Source organism: Sceloporus undulatus, chromosome 7 (genome assembly GCF_019175285.1).
Source record: "Sceloporus undulatus isolate JIND9_A2432 ecotype Alabama chromosome 7, SceUnd_v1.1, whole genome shotgun sequence".
NCBI lineage: Eukaryota > Metazoa > Chordata > Lepidosauria > Squamata > Phrynosomatidae > Sceloporus > Sceloporus undulatus.
This window is the reverse complement of record NC_056528.1, coordinates 16,922,182-16,938,541: the sequence shown is the minus strand read 5'-3', so window position 1 is coordinate 16,938,541 and position 16,360 is coordinate 16,922,182. Positions and strand designations below refer to the sequence as shown.

Here is a 16,360-nt window from a genome sequence, read left to right as displayed (position 1 = left end):
ATAATAATAATAATAATAATAATAATAATAATAATAATAATAATAATAATTTGTGCCCCCTGGGTTTCCAGGGGGGCAATACAATTGTTGTTGTTGTTGTTGTTGTTATACTCCCAATAGGCCTCCATGGTGGACCTGAAATGGCTGGGTTCATCCATCCCAGAGATCCAGCCTGAGATTCCAAGAGTTCCTTTTGGGTGATGGGTCTAATGTTTTCCTTGTCTTTCTCTCCCTCCTGTTTTTGATAGGCTTTTTGCTGCCAAGTGCAGCGGATGCATGGAGAAGATTGCGCCGACAGAATTTGTGATGCGCGCCCTGGAATGCGTGTACCACCTCAGCTGCTTCTGCTGCTGCGTCTGTGAGCGACAACTGAGGAAAGGGGACGAGTTTGTGCTGAAGGAAGGGCAGCTGCTCTGCAAGAGCGACTACGAGAAGGAGAAGGATTTGCTCAGTTCCGTCAGTCCCGATGACTCCGATTCAGGTAAGGGAGAAATGCAAAATTCGGGTACTTAAACGTATACTCCACCAGTAGTCTTGATGAATCCTAGCCGATATGTTCTTATACTGATATGGTTAACCCAACAAAGTTGGGATCATACATCAGGGTTGTGTAGGAATCTGCAGATTTATGGGTTGACTGTGTTAAACACTGAGGAACTGAACATGGAGCCAAATACACAACTGAAAGTACAACCAAATGCATATTGCCATTTGCCATAACATTGCATGTGTGCATCCTCATTTCTGTGACCTTGAACTGAATGAAGGTGGACATTGTGAATTGTCTTCTTCCATAATTTATGCATGCATAAGACTCCAATAGGATTACAATCTGAGTTGCTGTGCATGTTTCCAATTGCTCCGCAGTGAAAAGTGACGATGAAGATGGGGATGTCAAACCAACCAAAGGTCAAGCAAACCCAGGGAAGGGTGGCGACGATGGGAAGGATCCAAGGAGACCTAAGCGGCCACGGACGATACTCACAACACAACAGAGGAGAGCTTTCAAAGCTTCTTTTGAAGTATCTTCCAAGCCTTGTCGAAAGGTACGGATTTTGGGTAGACACTCCTTGATGTTGCTGAAAGGTTGTCACTAACAATTCCATTATTATGTTCTCTTGAGATCTTAGCAAAATACTTTGCATTGCGTTTGGAAGGCCTCAGGATCAGGTCCTGTTGTCTACACTAAAAAGATCCCAGGCTGTTGGAAAATAAAGCAAGTAGAAACATTATAACTGATCAGAATAGATGCTAGTGGACTGGAGGAACCAATGCTCTCATTTTGACTTGGGTTTTCTCCCATTAACTTTGGATGGATAGATTGAATAAAGGAAGCCATGACCCTGGGACTGTTTGATAAGTAAGAACCACGATGTTATATTGACCACCTTTCATGTTTTTTCTCTTTAAGCTTAGCTGCAATTCTTACGGTAGCTGTAGGAAAAGTGAACTTGTTGCGGTGCACTTTTTTATTTGTAATGCAAATGAAACAACTTGCAGTGGCGATCTTGTTAATTGCAGTGCAAACTGTTTTGAACAGCTTGGCTTTGAATGCGCAATTGAGAGCCATTAGCTTTGCAAAACGGCTTCTCTGGTTGGAAATTAAAACGGTTAGAACTGATTTGTTGGTATAGATTAATGCAGCTGCCTGGACTTTTGGACTCTCCAAGGGGGCCTTGGCTAAATGAGGAGCTGATATGATGAGTACCTTCATTTCAAAATTTACTACTACACCAATGGCAGTGGATTTCAGCCCTGTAACCCATTGCAACTGTTTGCCTTCCTTGCAGGTAAGGGAGACGCTAGCAGCTGAAACTGGTCTCAGTGTTCGTGTTGTCCAAGTGTGGTTTCAGAATCAAAGAGCAAAGGTAAGATTTGGGCTTGAAAAAGAAGAATGAGATGGAAAAACATAGAAATGTAGCAATTGGGGATGCAATTTGGAATGGGAAACCCCAAATATACATACAGTATATATGAATGAAGGCCTGTATTCTGTATCAGCCAATTAGCTCTGTATAATTAAATACTAGCTCAGTATAATTAACTGAGGTCCAAAACACACTACAGAAATAAACCAGTTTGAGACTGCTTTAACTGCCCTGGCTCAGTGCTAAGAAATCCTGGGAATTGTAGTTTATTGTGGCACCACAGCTCTCTGACAGAGGTTGCTAAATGTCTCTCAAAACTACAGTTCCCAGACTCACCTAGCATTGAGCCAGGGCAGTGAAAATGGTCTCAAACTGGATTATTTCTGCCGTGTGTTTTGGACGTAAGTAACTTCTCCTTGCCTGTCCACCTCACCAAACCAAACTCGAATTTAAAAAGAACAATCCAAGATGCTGAACCATAGACCCAAAATGGGTTCAAAACTACAGATGGCTCTTTCAGTGGCATACCTAGTATAGTTGATACCCATGGCAGAACATTTTTAATACTCGCTCCTTTTCTATTCAACAGCCTTTTCAGGGTCAGGTGGAACTGTTGGTTGGGTGAGATGGGAAAGCAATTCTCTTTAACACCCAGCTAGCAGAGCTACCGGATAGCCATCTGTTAGGGATGCTTTGATGGAGAGCTCCTGCATGGCAGGGGTTTGGATTGGATGGTCCTTCTGGTATCTTCCAATTCTATGATTCTATGAATTATTTCCTGTAAAAGAAAGCCCTCTTCCTTGCTAGGATTCCTACATTTTCTAGAAACCCCTAGAGAGGTGTTTTGAGAGCGTAATGGAGAGACAAATGGCTCTGATCATGATGCACCCATTTATTCTTGGCTTCTTTTCCTTCTCAGATGAAGAAATTGGCCCGGCGGCATCAGCAGCAGCAGGAGCAGCAGAATTCACAGCGGCTAGGTCAAGGTGAAGCCACAGTTGCCACATGGATAGGACCAATGGGGTGGATAGTTTGGGTTTCTATGTTAAGGTGACCTACCCTCTTTTTCGAGTTATGTTGCATCATCTCTGAATATTCAGAGTATTTTGGAATAATTAAAGAGTAGATCTTAACAGGCTATTAAATGCAGATGTGTCTCCAAATGTCTACTTGTTCAGCTTGGCAGCACCCCAGCAGATTTGCAGCACTCTCCTGGTGCCAGTTGCAACAAAACCCCAAGGTGTATCGTCAGTTGTTGGCTTGTGATGTGCTCCACAACCAGCTGAGTGCTGCAGATGTCATTTCCCAGTGCCCAAAATCTGGAGCCATCCAGAACGCCAATTTTTGTGAGGTGGCATCATCAGATGCAACTAAAACAACAGTTCCCACCACCATAGTTAGGTCTGACAATGCAGAATTTTAGCCAGGGTGTCTTGGAAGTTTCTTCTTTATAGGATCTCCATGTCAAGGCCAATTTTATTTGGACCTAACCAAAGGAATTTGGGCCATTGATCTTTTAAAAAAATAAAAGGCAATTGCAGGACAATATAGGGCCTTGTATTCAATATTTGTTCTGTATTATCTGATCCTACTGCAAATCATTGGGCAGGGGCAAAGTTGGCCCTTCTAAGCCCTTGCTAAAGTCAAAATATAAGCCATGTTCTAAAGTAGTTCCCAATTAGGACTCTCTGAAAAGCAGATGGGGTGAAGTGGCCCAACCAGCTAGGTCCCTTGTCATTCACTTTCCGACTTTGCTGCTCCCTCTCCATTTGCAATAGCATTGCATGCTTCTTATCAGCTTCGGCCAGGTTGGCACCCAGCGTGGCGCCAGTCAGGGCTGGCACACTCTTGTGGCAGGGAGTGGACAAACATGAACCTCCGCCCCGAAAAGCTTGCAACACCTTCCCTTCATGCAGGGATGCAACACAAAAAGAGTGCATATGGATGAGCCATGCTCCAGTCGTCAGACGGGCGTTGCTTCACGTCGGAGTCAGCAGCTTGGGTCGTGGGAGGGGATTTCAAGGAAACAAGTAGCAACATCTCATTCCAACTTGGCAGAATTTTTTGCATTAAAACCTTCTTTCAAATAAACCTCAGATGGAAGTGAGGGACTTGTGTCTTCCTATGAAGATAGGGGAAGGTCAAGGTGATGATCATGAAGATCATGATGATTACCATCATCATCATGATTTGTAGGACACTTCCCCCCCCCCAAAAAAAAAACTCAAAGGGACTAACAATTTAAAAGAACAAAACTTGCAAAAGAAAGTATTAAAATAGAATTAAATTAATTTAATTGAGGGGGATATGCCAGCCAGTGTGGTATAGTTGTTTGAATTTTATGACTGGAGACCAGGGTCCGAGTCCCCATTCAGCCTTGAAATCCACTGGATGACCTTGGGCAAGTCACACACTCTCAACCTCAGGGGACGGCAATGGCAAACCTCCTCTGAACAAATCTTGCCAAGAAACCCCCGTGATAGGATTTGCCATAGGGTTGCCATAAGTCAGAAATGGCTTGAAGGCACACAACAACAACAACAACAACAACATACTATTAGATGCTGAGGAGCATATTTGTGAACATGACCCCTTCTGGATCAGTGAGCTCTAACAAAACCAGTGACAACTCTGAAGTCTACAATTTTCAATGGTTTTACTGATTGAATCTGAGAGGAAAACGGTTGCCTTTTTTTTGCAGAAGTAATGTCCAACCGGATGGAAGGGATGATGACGTCGTACACGCCACTCGCTCCACCACAGCAACAGATTGTAGCGATGGACCAGAGCAGCTATGCCACAGACCCCTTCCAGCAAGGTCTCACCCCACCACAAATGCCAGGTGACCACATGAACCCCTATGGTAAGACTCACTGGGAACCAGCTGTGGTTACCATATCCGAGTTGGACCACCAAGCCTTCCATCTAGGCTTGGTTGGTCCAAGGACGGAAACATCTCTTATAACCTTTAGGGCTGGTGGGGCCTGGGAGGGACTTGATTCAGATGCGTTAATGATTCCCATGTATATCTGATTTCTTTCTTATTCTTTTTTGGCTTGATTTGGAATCCTGTAGAAGGTGTTCCATCTTGGGACCAACAGATCTGATGGACTCAGGTCCATGCCAGTTTCCTCTTCTTTACTCCCCAATACTATTTTTTCCATTAATCTGCAATAATTTCTTTTTAATTAAACTTTATTAGAATAATATTTTTTTAAAAAGCATATATCACAACAATGGGGGGGGGGGGAAACAAGAGATTAATAACAAATTGATCACAAAGGACTGCCCATGTGCAACAGAGAAACATGTTTCATGTTCCATAACCTGCCTCTCCACATCAGGCAGAATGCCACATCAGCTGTGGTTTGGCAAGGGCCCAAACTACTCTCTTGCTCACAGGGCTCCTTAGCAAACAAACAAACAATCTCTTCACAACAACAATGTGATAGATTGTAACATTAAGATGCCCAATCTGTGCCCAGGAGATCATGGCAGATCTAAATCTAAAAGCCAACCAGGTCAATCTATGCATCTAAGTCACTGTTTGATCTTTGCATTGCAAAGTCTTTTCACTGAGCCACATTCTTCAAGAGGTCATCATGATCTGTACTTGGCTAAATCAGACCAAAGATCTAGCATTTCCCCCCTGTCTTTTTGTTCTGTGTTTTTTGTTCTCAGAAATCAAAGAGCTACATTGCCACTGAACATGGAGGATAGTTTTTTACTGGCTAACACCCACTGGATTCATGATGTAAAGACAACTGCGCTAGCACCCATCCTCAGGAGAATCACAACATTGGGCATTTAGGGTCTTGGTCCTGTATCAAGAGAAAGTCAGAGATATAAATGCAATGCAATACAACACATCTAAGTGTATTGCATCTCATCACTAATATTTGCAAATGTGGGTCCCATTGGGGGGAAAACAGGCTTTCTTAGGTTGAGATCATATGGCTTGCCCCATTGGGTTTCCTTGGCTGAGGAGGCATTTGAAGCCTGATCTCCCAGAGTCCTATCCCAGCACTCCAATTATGCCCCTGTTTTAGTGTCTTCATTATTTCTTTCATACTCCCATCTTTCGTTTGAACTTTGGTAGACCTCAGGGTTTTCTAAACATCTCATGGTTCTTTTGTTCCCCGGTTACATAAACATTCTGCACTCAACACTGTAATGTTAGGGTCTGAAAAGGAGACACGAATCTGCAACCTCACTGCCTCATTTTCTACCTGCTGCATTTCTAAACACTTTTTCAAAGGCAGTCTCACGTAAGCCGCGTTGCTGTAATCTTTCTCCAGCTATCTGGCAATCTAGTTCTCATGGTTGATGGCAGCCGATAGATGCATGTGCCAACCATCTATTTATTCCTTTATCAGAATGAACAATCTTCCTTTGGAGGATCAGACTAAAGTTCTGCCTTTATCTAGGCATTTGAAGCAATCGCCCCGAGGCAATGTTCAGCCTCAGCATCTAGTGCTACTTTTACACACCAAGGTCCCATTTAGAGATCATGCCTTGTGGTTCATGCTTACAGAGTTTTTGCCCTGTTCTTGAGCCATGCAGCTTGGGAACATCAGAAGCTGGACAGTTCCCACCACCATCATTGTAAGAAGGATCCTTACAATCTGAGAGCCGTAACACGCAAGGAAAAAGCAAGGCGGAGGGAGGAGGAAGAAAAAAGGGAACCCAAACATCACTTAAAGATATAGTCCATGTCATGATCTGCTAGATGGAAATAGTTTAGGGATCTGAATGGAAGAGGTGCTGCTACAATTGAGAAGGGACCAAGGATGGTTCCTTCTCAGAAAACGCAGTGGAACAGGCCTCCTTCAGATGCATCTGAGTTAGCAGACTGAAGTCTACGAACGCTCATGCTGCCAACTTTTTTCTTTCAGTTCATCTTAAAGGTGCTACAAGAACTCTCCACATGCTATTGATTAGTTGGTTATAGTTAGATTAGTCTGCAACAGTACAGCCAGAGATATAGTATCAAACTTAGATGCATGCTCATCATGACAACACCCCAGCTATAACCAAAGGGAAACACCACAAATGCAAGAAGCAGTTCTTTTCTAAAGCTGATGGCTCTTGACTATCCATTCAAACCAGCATACTTTGCATTACAACAGAGGTAGCCCACAGCAATACATGGTTGCCAGGCAAATCCATGTCCCCCCAACTCTTTCTACTAAAGTTCTGGAAGTTAGAACAGAAATCTTGTTGATGTCTTAGATCAAGGTTAGATTTATGGCTAGCGCTAGGGTTTGGGTTAGGGTTAGGGTTTGGGTTAAATTTTCCTAAAGAAGTGGTGGAATGGTTTTGTCTGATGCTGAATATCCACATCCAATGTGAAGTCAAAGGTTTTCTTGGAGAACATGGCTTCATAGCATGAAAAACCCACAAAAAACTATCCGCATCCAGTTCAGTTCAAAGCAGAGTTGCACAGGCAGCGCCATTGCACATGAATGTGCTTTACTTATAGATACACATCCATTCAGCACAAAGGCATGATCATTCCCTAGTGTCACGTGCAGAGATTCATTCAAAGATATAGGATTCCTCTTGACCCATCATGTGTGGTTGCTTCTTTAAAAATGTCTTTAACTTTTCCAAAATGCAAACCACCCCTCTCAAATTGGCACCGCCCTGATAAACCAGAACTCACTTTGGGGATTTAGGATCATTGCTTTTCATTGGAGAGGGGGGGGGGGGGGGGTGTGTCAGAGGCAGTAGAATTGGGAAAGCTTGCATGCCTAGAACACATTATAAAAACACATTGCTTTCTCCTCTCGCCTCACTCCAAAGACAGTCCCATTTTGTCACTGGCATGACTGGGGTTCTGCAATTCCTGGGAGCCACAGTTTCCAGTGATGGAATGCTGCATCCCCTCTGCTTTGCCAAACCACTTCCCACAGATTGTTTGTTCATGTCAGAAAAGGAGCTCTCTCTCTCTCTCTTTTTTCTTCAAAGAAACAAAAAACCCTCTTCTTAAATGCTGCAGACTGCAATGCAAACAAGTCCTTGGCAAAAATCCATGCCTTGTCTCCCCTCCCTGACCCACCCCCACCAGTTGGCATTAAACCTATGCTCAGCTGTTAGAAGGCTTTAGAAATAGATCTTTGGAATTGATTTTCTCTTATCTTGTTTTCTTTATTGAAATGATGTGCATATTGATATTTGGTAAAACCCACTGTGATCCCCCTTCTGAAATCTAAAGTTGCAAATGCATAGATGGTATAGTCTTTCTCATGACCATCCCACCTTTAAAATGTTTGTGTGTATTCAATTTCACACCCAGCATTGGAGTGTTTATTTGCATCCGCACTGCAGAAATAATCCAGTTTGATACCCCTTTAACTGTCATGGCTCAATGCTATGAAATTCTAATAATTGTAGTTTGTTGTGGCACAAGAGAAACTAAGGCGAAAGAAAGGGAGAGAGGGCATTAGCACACTTCCCCTCATGTGCTACTTTTCTTCATGCATGGAATATTGTTGGTGCAGAGCAGGGCTGGACAACTGTTAAGGGTTAGATGGCCATGTTGATCTCCTAAAGCAGTGGTTCTCAACCTTGGGTCCTCCAGATGTTTTGGATTTCAGCTCCCATGATTCCTGATGGTTCGCCAAATTGGCTGGGGCTTCTGGAATCTGAAGTCCAAAACAAACAGTGGCCCAAAGATTGGGAACCACTGTCCTAGAGGACTTTGGAGGGGTGCAACCCACCCTCTTTGGAAAGACCACCAAAGCCCTACAAGGCCACCTAGAGGACACCAGGGCAATTTTGTTTTTGGCTTTCTCTACATAGTTTTAGGTCTAGGCTTTCTCTAGATCATTTTAGACATTTTACCAATAGGGATTGACTCAGACATCAAGTTCCTGTTTGAAAAAACATCTCTCTCCTGGCTCTGAAATATCTGGGATGGGGGCAAAAATGTAGCAAAACTATTCCCACATCACCAGGGTCATGGTGGGACAACTTGAGGCAGACAAAAACAGCCCTGGGACCACATGGATCCCACAAGCCATGCTTTCCCCTGCCTTGGAGTAAGAAAAACGTCCAAATGCAAGACTTCCTCACCTGCATCTGAAATGCTACTGTCCAGGAAAAGCAACATCGCATGCTTTTGCTGCACGTGAGGATCAGGTTTCTTTGGAAACTCCTGTGTTCTTTCTTTGAGCTTCCCAACCTGCTAACATGTCTGCCTGTCCTTTGTTTTTCCCCTTCCAGGGAACGACTCCATTTTCCACGACATCGACAGCGATACCTCTTTAACTAGCTTGAGCGACTGTTTCCTGGCCTCCTCGGAAGTAAACTCCATGCAGGCTAGGGTAGGCAACCCTATTGACAGGCTGTACTCTATGCAGAGTTCGTATTTTGCTTCATGAAATTCAAGGAAAGCAACAAAAATAAGCAAAAAAAGGAGGGGACTCTGAAAAGGACACTGACCGTCTTGAGTAACTCTCCCCAGAACCTTGTTCCTCAGCCAAGACTCTTACAGCCATATTTTCTTCTGCTCTTCCTTCGCACTGACTTTGGGCACTGTGATGACAGGGGCATGAAACTAAGGGAGACTCTAGTAAACACACACACATACACACGCACAACTGCACACACACACACACACACATACACCTTGTTGGAAAGTACAGAATGGCACCCCTAACCCTCAAAAACAACACTGCCACCTTTGGGCCAAGGAGCGAAGCCACGATCGAAAGGAGCGGCCACCATCACCTCTTCAAGAATCCTCTTTTTGTTGTCTTCTTGGCCACCATCACAAAGGAAGGGAGAGTTTTCGGAGAGCTTTGCCTTTGAGATCGCTTTCCAGCTAATGGAGCTTCCAACGGCCACCATTTTGGGTTCCGCCAATATTACGAAACGAACCGGAGAGACTGGAGCGCACCCTCCTTGCTCTTTCTCACTGAGTGTTTCACCTTCAGTTGCGAACCAATGGGCCCTCAGAACTGCAAAACGTTTTGATATAGCTGCGGTTTCCAAGCCAGCATCCCGTACTTTGTCCCATCCGTTTCCCCCTCAAAATCCGGGACCTTGCCCATTGGTTTCAATCCCTTGTACTGTATGAAACATGGTGAGGGAGGGGAGGGATGACCACCTGGGAAGCAAGAAGACTTTTGGAGAGAGAGAAAGAGAGGGGGAAAACTCAGTCATGTTATCATTCTAATTATTATTCTATTTAATTAAAGAAAAGAAAGACACGGAAAGGTGCATGAGCAGGGAGGATGAATTTAGATGAATAGTAACCATACAAGCCATTGGAAATGAGCAAAGGAAAGGAAATAGTTCTGAGCGACACAGTTTTCACTTCATTTTTCATCCCAGTGTGAACATAAAATTGTAACTTTTTTTAAAATCCACTAATCCCTTGCCAAATTTCATATTTCCCCCTCTCCTTCCCCTCCTTTGATTGGCAGTCATCTGTTGACCATTCCCTTCTGTTTATATGTCTTGGTTAGAAATAGACTTCACACCGGGATGAATGAATCAGGAATGTCTTTCATTCCTGTTTCTTTCCTTCACTCGGGGAAAAAATCCCCCTCGCCCTTTGAGGCTTTTCTGAAATGTCTATCAAGTAATTGCAAAATTGCAACTTATGGGATCTCTTGGCTTCCCACCCGCACAGCCCTACTTCTTAACCTGATGAAATCCCATACCAAACTGGTTCAGCTACTCCAGAGTTGTACAGATGGTTGTTAATTGAAATGAGGGTCATGGGGTTTACTTCCCAAATCTATGCAGGTTTACTGGGAAGCCAGTCCCATTGAGTTCAGTGCGGCTTCCTTTCCAGAAAGGATCCTAGGAGTACATGTTTTATATGATGGATTGGTTTCCTCCAGATGTTTCAGTCTCCACAATAGCATGGCCAGTGGTCAAGGATGACTTGAATTATAGGCCATCACTTCCATCAGAAGTAGTCATGTCCTCCACCTTGGATGGCTATACTAAGGGACTGGATAAATCCATGGAAAACAATGGGCACTTGGATGCTTAGTAGGAATAATGGCTGAAAATTGTGCAAGTACTGAAAGTAATATTTCTCTCAGAATCAACTGGAGGGCGACACAAGTGAGAAGATGCTAATGGACTGGTGTCCTGCTGCTGGGCTTGCATCGGTGTCTGGTGGGGCACTGTAGGATGAGAATGCTGGAGTAGATAAGGTGTTGGTCTACTCCAGCATGGCTCTTCTACTGTTCTTCAGACATATAGCCCAAGTTGGAGAAGGCATTGTGAGATTAATTTATTAAAACCTGTTGGGCAGAGCAAAAACAAAGGCCAATATTTTAGAGCAACTACTCAGTATACTTAACTAAGCAACATCTCATGGCCCCAACCCTCTACTTAGTCCTGGGCGGCAACCATTGCAAGTGATGGGAGTCTGCTCTCCTGTCATGCGCAGCAGACCAACATTTCTACTCCTTTCCCATGAGTGATCCACATGAGCATGACGCTCTTGTAAGGCCATCAGGTTTGGCCTATGCGTTGCAGTCCTTTCCTCAATCCCATGTGCCTGCTTCTCCTCCTCCTCCTCCATTCATGAGCCTACCATTCCTCATTAAATCCATGGTGTCAATGAAAGCAAAGGGAGGGTTCCTTAGCCAAACCTTTCTTCTCAAGGTATTAACAGAAGCTAATAAGAACCAAGCATGGGTTCTATCACAGACAGATATTCAGAGAGAGTTGTTGGAGAGAACTAGAGGTGTTCCTGGTTTCTTTCACCGCCTGAGGGTTAGGCTAAACTTAAAGGGACGTGAGTTGTCCAAGGTTCTCAATCCTATCCCCCAAATAGATTCAGGACCTTTGATAGTGCCTTTAAGGTTAATCACACCCCTGGCATGAAGGTACCACCTGCCACTGGTTAAAAATGACTTCTCCTGATACAGGAGTAAGAAGCCTGTGATCCTCCAGGATAGGGAATGGGGGGGGGGGGATATGTTGGGTTCATCAGTTGTATACAGTGTCACTCAAACAGCTTCTGGACGTCTGAAATCTGGACATTTATACCCTTGTGACCCAACCCACACAACCCAAGGAATTCATTTAATCCATGTGAGCATTTGAAAACTCCACATGAAAGAATTCAAGAATTCATAATTTCCAATGGTTTCTCCCTTCTGGGTGATATTGCAAGAGTTTTTGTCCATTTTCCTGTGAGTTTTGGGTTGTTGGTTTTTTGCATCTTCAGGACATGAAAAAATCATTCACGCAAAAGTCTTTCTGGGTGGGTGCTGTTTTCCCCAAAAACGGCTGCACAAAAACTGTGCATTTGGCACAAAATCGCAATCACAATCCATTGAACACCAAAAAGTTGTTTTGCCCATTTTTTAAAAAAATGCACAAATGTCGCAAAAAGTCCTGAAACAGCAAAGCAAAGAAAATGTGGATAACCTGACCAGAGCTGTGGTCTTCAACATCTGGAAAACTAGAGGTCCCCCTGCTATTCCAGACAGCCGTGGTCCTCAATCTTTGGTCCTCCAGATAATTTGGACTTCACCTCTCAGAATTCGGAGAACCAAAGTTGGAGAACCATAGCTATAAAGCTCTGTTGAACTTCAGGTTGGCTGTAGTTTCCTTGTGAATATGAAGCTGGTTGAGTTGGCCCTTTCTCGACGCTTGCGCTGCCTTGGCAGAGATAAATGTCACTCTTATTTGTGGTGTGGATTATCCTCTGGGAGCATGATCATTGTGCAGGTTTAACCTGAGACCTTCCAGGTCAAAGGTTCTAAAGCAAACCCTTGACCTTCTCTTGATTTAGGATTTATTCTTGTATTGTCAAAGGAGGAGCCAACTGACAAGCGAAGGAAGCAAGCAGGCAGCAATATCTGACAATAACCCAGTACGATATCTTGTTTTTAATAATAATAATAATCTGGAATTGTCAGTGGAAACCAAAAGTGAACCCTATATGGGATGGTGAAGGCTATGACAACAGTTTATTAGTCATTCCTTGTGACTACCATTCCCAAAAGTAAAGGAGCCCTTTTTTTGGCTCAAATAAGCCAGGTTGGTGTCTTGTAGCCTTTCAATCATGCTTCTGCAGCGGAGGAAAAGAAGAGGCCATAAACTGAAAGCAGCGGTTAGACGCAAGTAATTTGGAAAAAGTATGATTGATGGGGTTTTAATAGCTGCCCTATGCGGCTGTCAAGCGAGAGGCGAGAGAGAGATTGTCCCAGGCTATAGTTTGAAAACAAATTGGAGACATTTTTCTCCACTGTCTTGTCAAATTGGATGCAAATCTTGCCAGACTGGAAGGGGGTATTCTGCTTCCTACAGATGGGGGGGAAATGAGCATATCATGTTTCATTTGCTTCCCACCATTCATGGATAGCTTTCTGATGATGCTAGATTTCTACACCAGAATCATAAGTACATCCTCCAAAGGAAACTCAGGGACCAGCCTTCCACCAAACAGGACCAAGCTCGACTTTTCCAAATCCCAGTTCCCAGAATCCTTTGGGGAAAGCCAGCATAGAACTGTTACAGGTTTGTATATCGACCAGTATAGAACTGTTACGGGTTAGGTATACTCTAAACATGATCTTCCGTTAAACAAAACTCAACCTCATTTTTACCCAGCCCTATCCCAGAGACACTCAAATTCCTGAGAGCCCTGTCTCTCTCACACAGGACCATGTTTCTTTTTACATTGTTCCTATAAGGAGAATTGGCTTCTTGATGATGTAGTATTTCCAGTTGAGACTCATCATCAGTATCACAATATGGAGTTCCTATTGATTAGCAGAAGGTGGTCTGAGACAACTATAAGCTATTCCTCCTGAGGCTATCTAACCATTTCCCTCTCTTGGAGCTTTTCCCTGGAGTAGCCTGCTGTTCCTCAGGTGCAATGGAGGACTACATCTCTCCATCCATATTTAAGTGAGGTCCAAGTGCAAGTATGTCTATAGCATGGAGGGATTGCTATCTTGTCCTTCATTTCAGTAGCCGACATAATCTGGGACAGCCCTGGTCAAGGGATCAAAAACAGAGGTTGCATCTTTGCAACCCTTCATCAAGGATTCCTGAAGGAAGACGAGGTGGAGACCTGGGAAAAGAAACATCCCCAAACCCTAAAATAACCTTCCAAAAGACATCCTTTTGACCTTGTTTCTTGCACCGGTCTTCATCACCATTTGTCTCTTCCTTTCCAGTGGGTTAAATATCTTATTGATACTGCCTCCCAAACTGTAAACAAATTTGCTGGTCTCTGGATTTTGGGAAGGTTCGGTTTCTGTAATCCTTGACCATTGACCATACCAGCTGGGATTAGTGGGAGTTGAAGTGCGAGGCCTCAATCCTTATTGGGTAGTTGCAACTAGAGTAAATTGTTGAATGGTGAACACATAGGGGGGAAAACACTGATTCAGAGGGTCTACATGGTTAATATGGGCAATAAGGCTTAGGCACAAAGTAACTGGGCTCAGATCCAATTGTTAGTCTCAACTGGTACAGACTGACTAAATCAACATCTGTTTGGTTTTCATGATACATAAAAGCTTGCCAAAATGCCCAGTCCATATTGGAACACTCTTGCCGGTGTCCAGATGCACATCTTCACAATACACTAACCAGGTTTTGTTATGTTTCCGCAACATAATCACAGACGCCTAAAGTTATAAAAGGTATACTGTGATTTAGAATCTCAGCCATTCTTCATAGCAATTCCTTTCCAAACAGGAGAGTGGGTTTCCTGACACTTGGAAAACCCCTGCCAAGAATAAATTAGCAACAAAGGTATCTTCCCACTTTGCAAAGTCTCTTGTGGTATCAATCTGTGCAGAAATACCTCTGGGTTTTTTGCACTGAAAAAATGGACACCGTGTGTGTAAACAGACAGGACATGTTTTCAAACCCATGCATTTCTGGACAGAATAATTCCCCCTATGACTTTGCAAAATGCAAATACCACTGTAGGCCTGTGCAGAAATGTTTGGTTTTAATCTTGCCCTGAAGAGAATATTATGGAAATTATTTATTGCGGCATGCGGGAATTAGGAATGGCAAGAGTTTCATCACTGGCACTATTACGTTTCCTTTAAAATGTGGTTAGCCAGCCCAGCTGCATCTGAAAGCTCTCTGATACATTCCGATTAAAGAATCCCTGGATAACCTCCCCAGAAGTCCTACTTAAAGAATGTTTCTTTGCCATCATTGATCAATTTGAACAAGTGCGTCAATAGTTGGAGAAGGGAAAATGATTCAGAAGGAGATGAACACTTTAGCTAATGGTTTGTGTGCCCTACAAAATTCAGAAACAACCCCCAAAATGAATGGGAATGCAACTAAAGAAGAGGTCCCAAATCTGGGGCAGGGGTTTAGGATAAGGGTGGGTTTGGTGGAGATGGTTTTCAGAAGGATCGGTCTTCAGAAACGGCGGAAGAGAAGCAAGGTTAGGATTCGGTGTACCATTAAGACTTTGGACATGATCCACTCCACCTCCCAATGAAAGGAATAGATGTGCTCCGAGGAAGTTCCCATTCCTTTTCATGGAGCTCACCCAAAAGGACTGGTTTTTATGGAAACTAGCAAGGAAGGAAGGTGACCTATGGCACTGTGGTTTTCACCACCGATATGTTTGGGCTTGTAGGCCAACTTGAAATGGAGGATGAACCCTTTGCTTAAGAGGCCACACCAGCCTTCCTGAGTTCCTATCTCCCAAGTCCATAGCTAACAGCGATAGTTTGAGCAGCTAACTTTCAGAAAGTTTAGAAGGGAATTCCCATTTCTTCCAATAAAATGAAAATAAAATAGAAATGTTTTCCTTTTTCCCCATTCCTTGTTTGAAATGGTCAATAGACTACTTCAATACATGGACTGATTCTTCCCCCTTTCTCCCCTTTTCTTTAGTTGCGTATGGCTGTATGACTTGTATATTTATATATTCTGTATTTATGTTACCAAAATGTAGTATTTTGTAGCTGTTCTGGTTTGTTTAACTTGTAAAAATAATTAATAATATTATTAATAATAATAATAATTCCTAATATGGTCTCCCATTCCTAGGCGGTTCTGCCTTTCAAACCTAGCTCCTAAACCTTCGACTCTTCTACTTTCAAACTGTGTTGGCAACTTGCACCGATCTCAAGGATGTCGATCGAAAACCCCTCCTTTTCTCCTCTAATTTAATGACTTGCCATTTCTTAAATTATTTATTAGTATCGTCGTTGGGTTTTGTTCTTCGGTTGTCACACTTTCACAGCATTGGGTTATTTTATTTTGGTTTTGCTAAAATTAGTATTTCTTTTTCCCTGCTGCTTTTAATTAGCAGTTCAAACGATGTGATTCTCAGATCTTGCGTGTTGTTGGTTTTTTTCCTATGAAAGAAAAAGAGAGAAAGAAAGAAAGAACACTTCAGTATATTTGTAAATAAAAACTACCTGTAAATGAAATGAGAAGCGTCTTTTGACATATTTCTTTTAATCCACTCAAATTACGGGTATCTCTTACTGGGTTGCTTTTGGAAACATCATACGGAAACC

General features: G+C 43.1%; 1 protein-coding gene across 1 annotated transcript in view; it reads left to right on the top strand.

Annotated features, from left to right (window-relative positions):
- The window catches only part of LMX1B (LIM homeobox transcription factor 1 beta), a 121,812-nt gene extending 105,597 nt beyond the window's left edge, over nucleotides 1-16,215 (top strand). The window contains exons 3-8 of the mRNA XM_042477723.1: nucleotides 249-481; nucleotides 868-1,046; nucleotides 1,791-1,868; nucleotides 2,788-2,854; nucleotides 4,570-4,731; nucleotides 9,096-16,215. Coding sequence (XP_042333657.1) covers nucleotides 249-481; nucleotides 868-1,046; nucleotides 1,791-1,868; nucleotides 2,788-2,854; nucleotides 4,570-4,731; nucleotides 9,096-9,253 — 877 coding nt within the window. The 3' untranslated portion in view covers nucleotides 9,254-16,215. The remainder of the gene's footprint in view (nucleotides 1-248; nucleotides 482-867; nucleotides 1,047-1,790; nucleotides 1,869-2,787; nucleotides 2,855-4,569; nucleotides 4,732-9,095) is intronic.
- The last annotated feature ends 145 nt before the right edge of the window (nucleotides 16,216-16,360 follow it).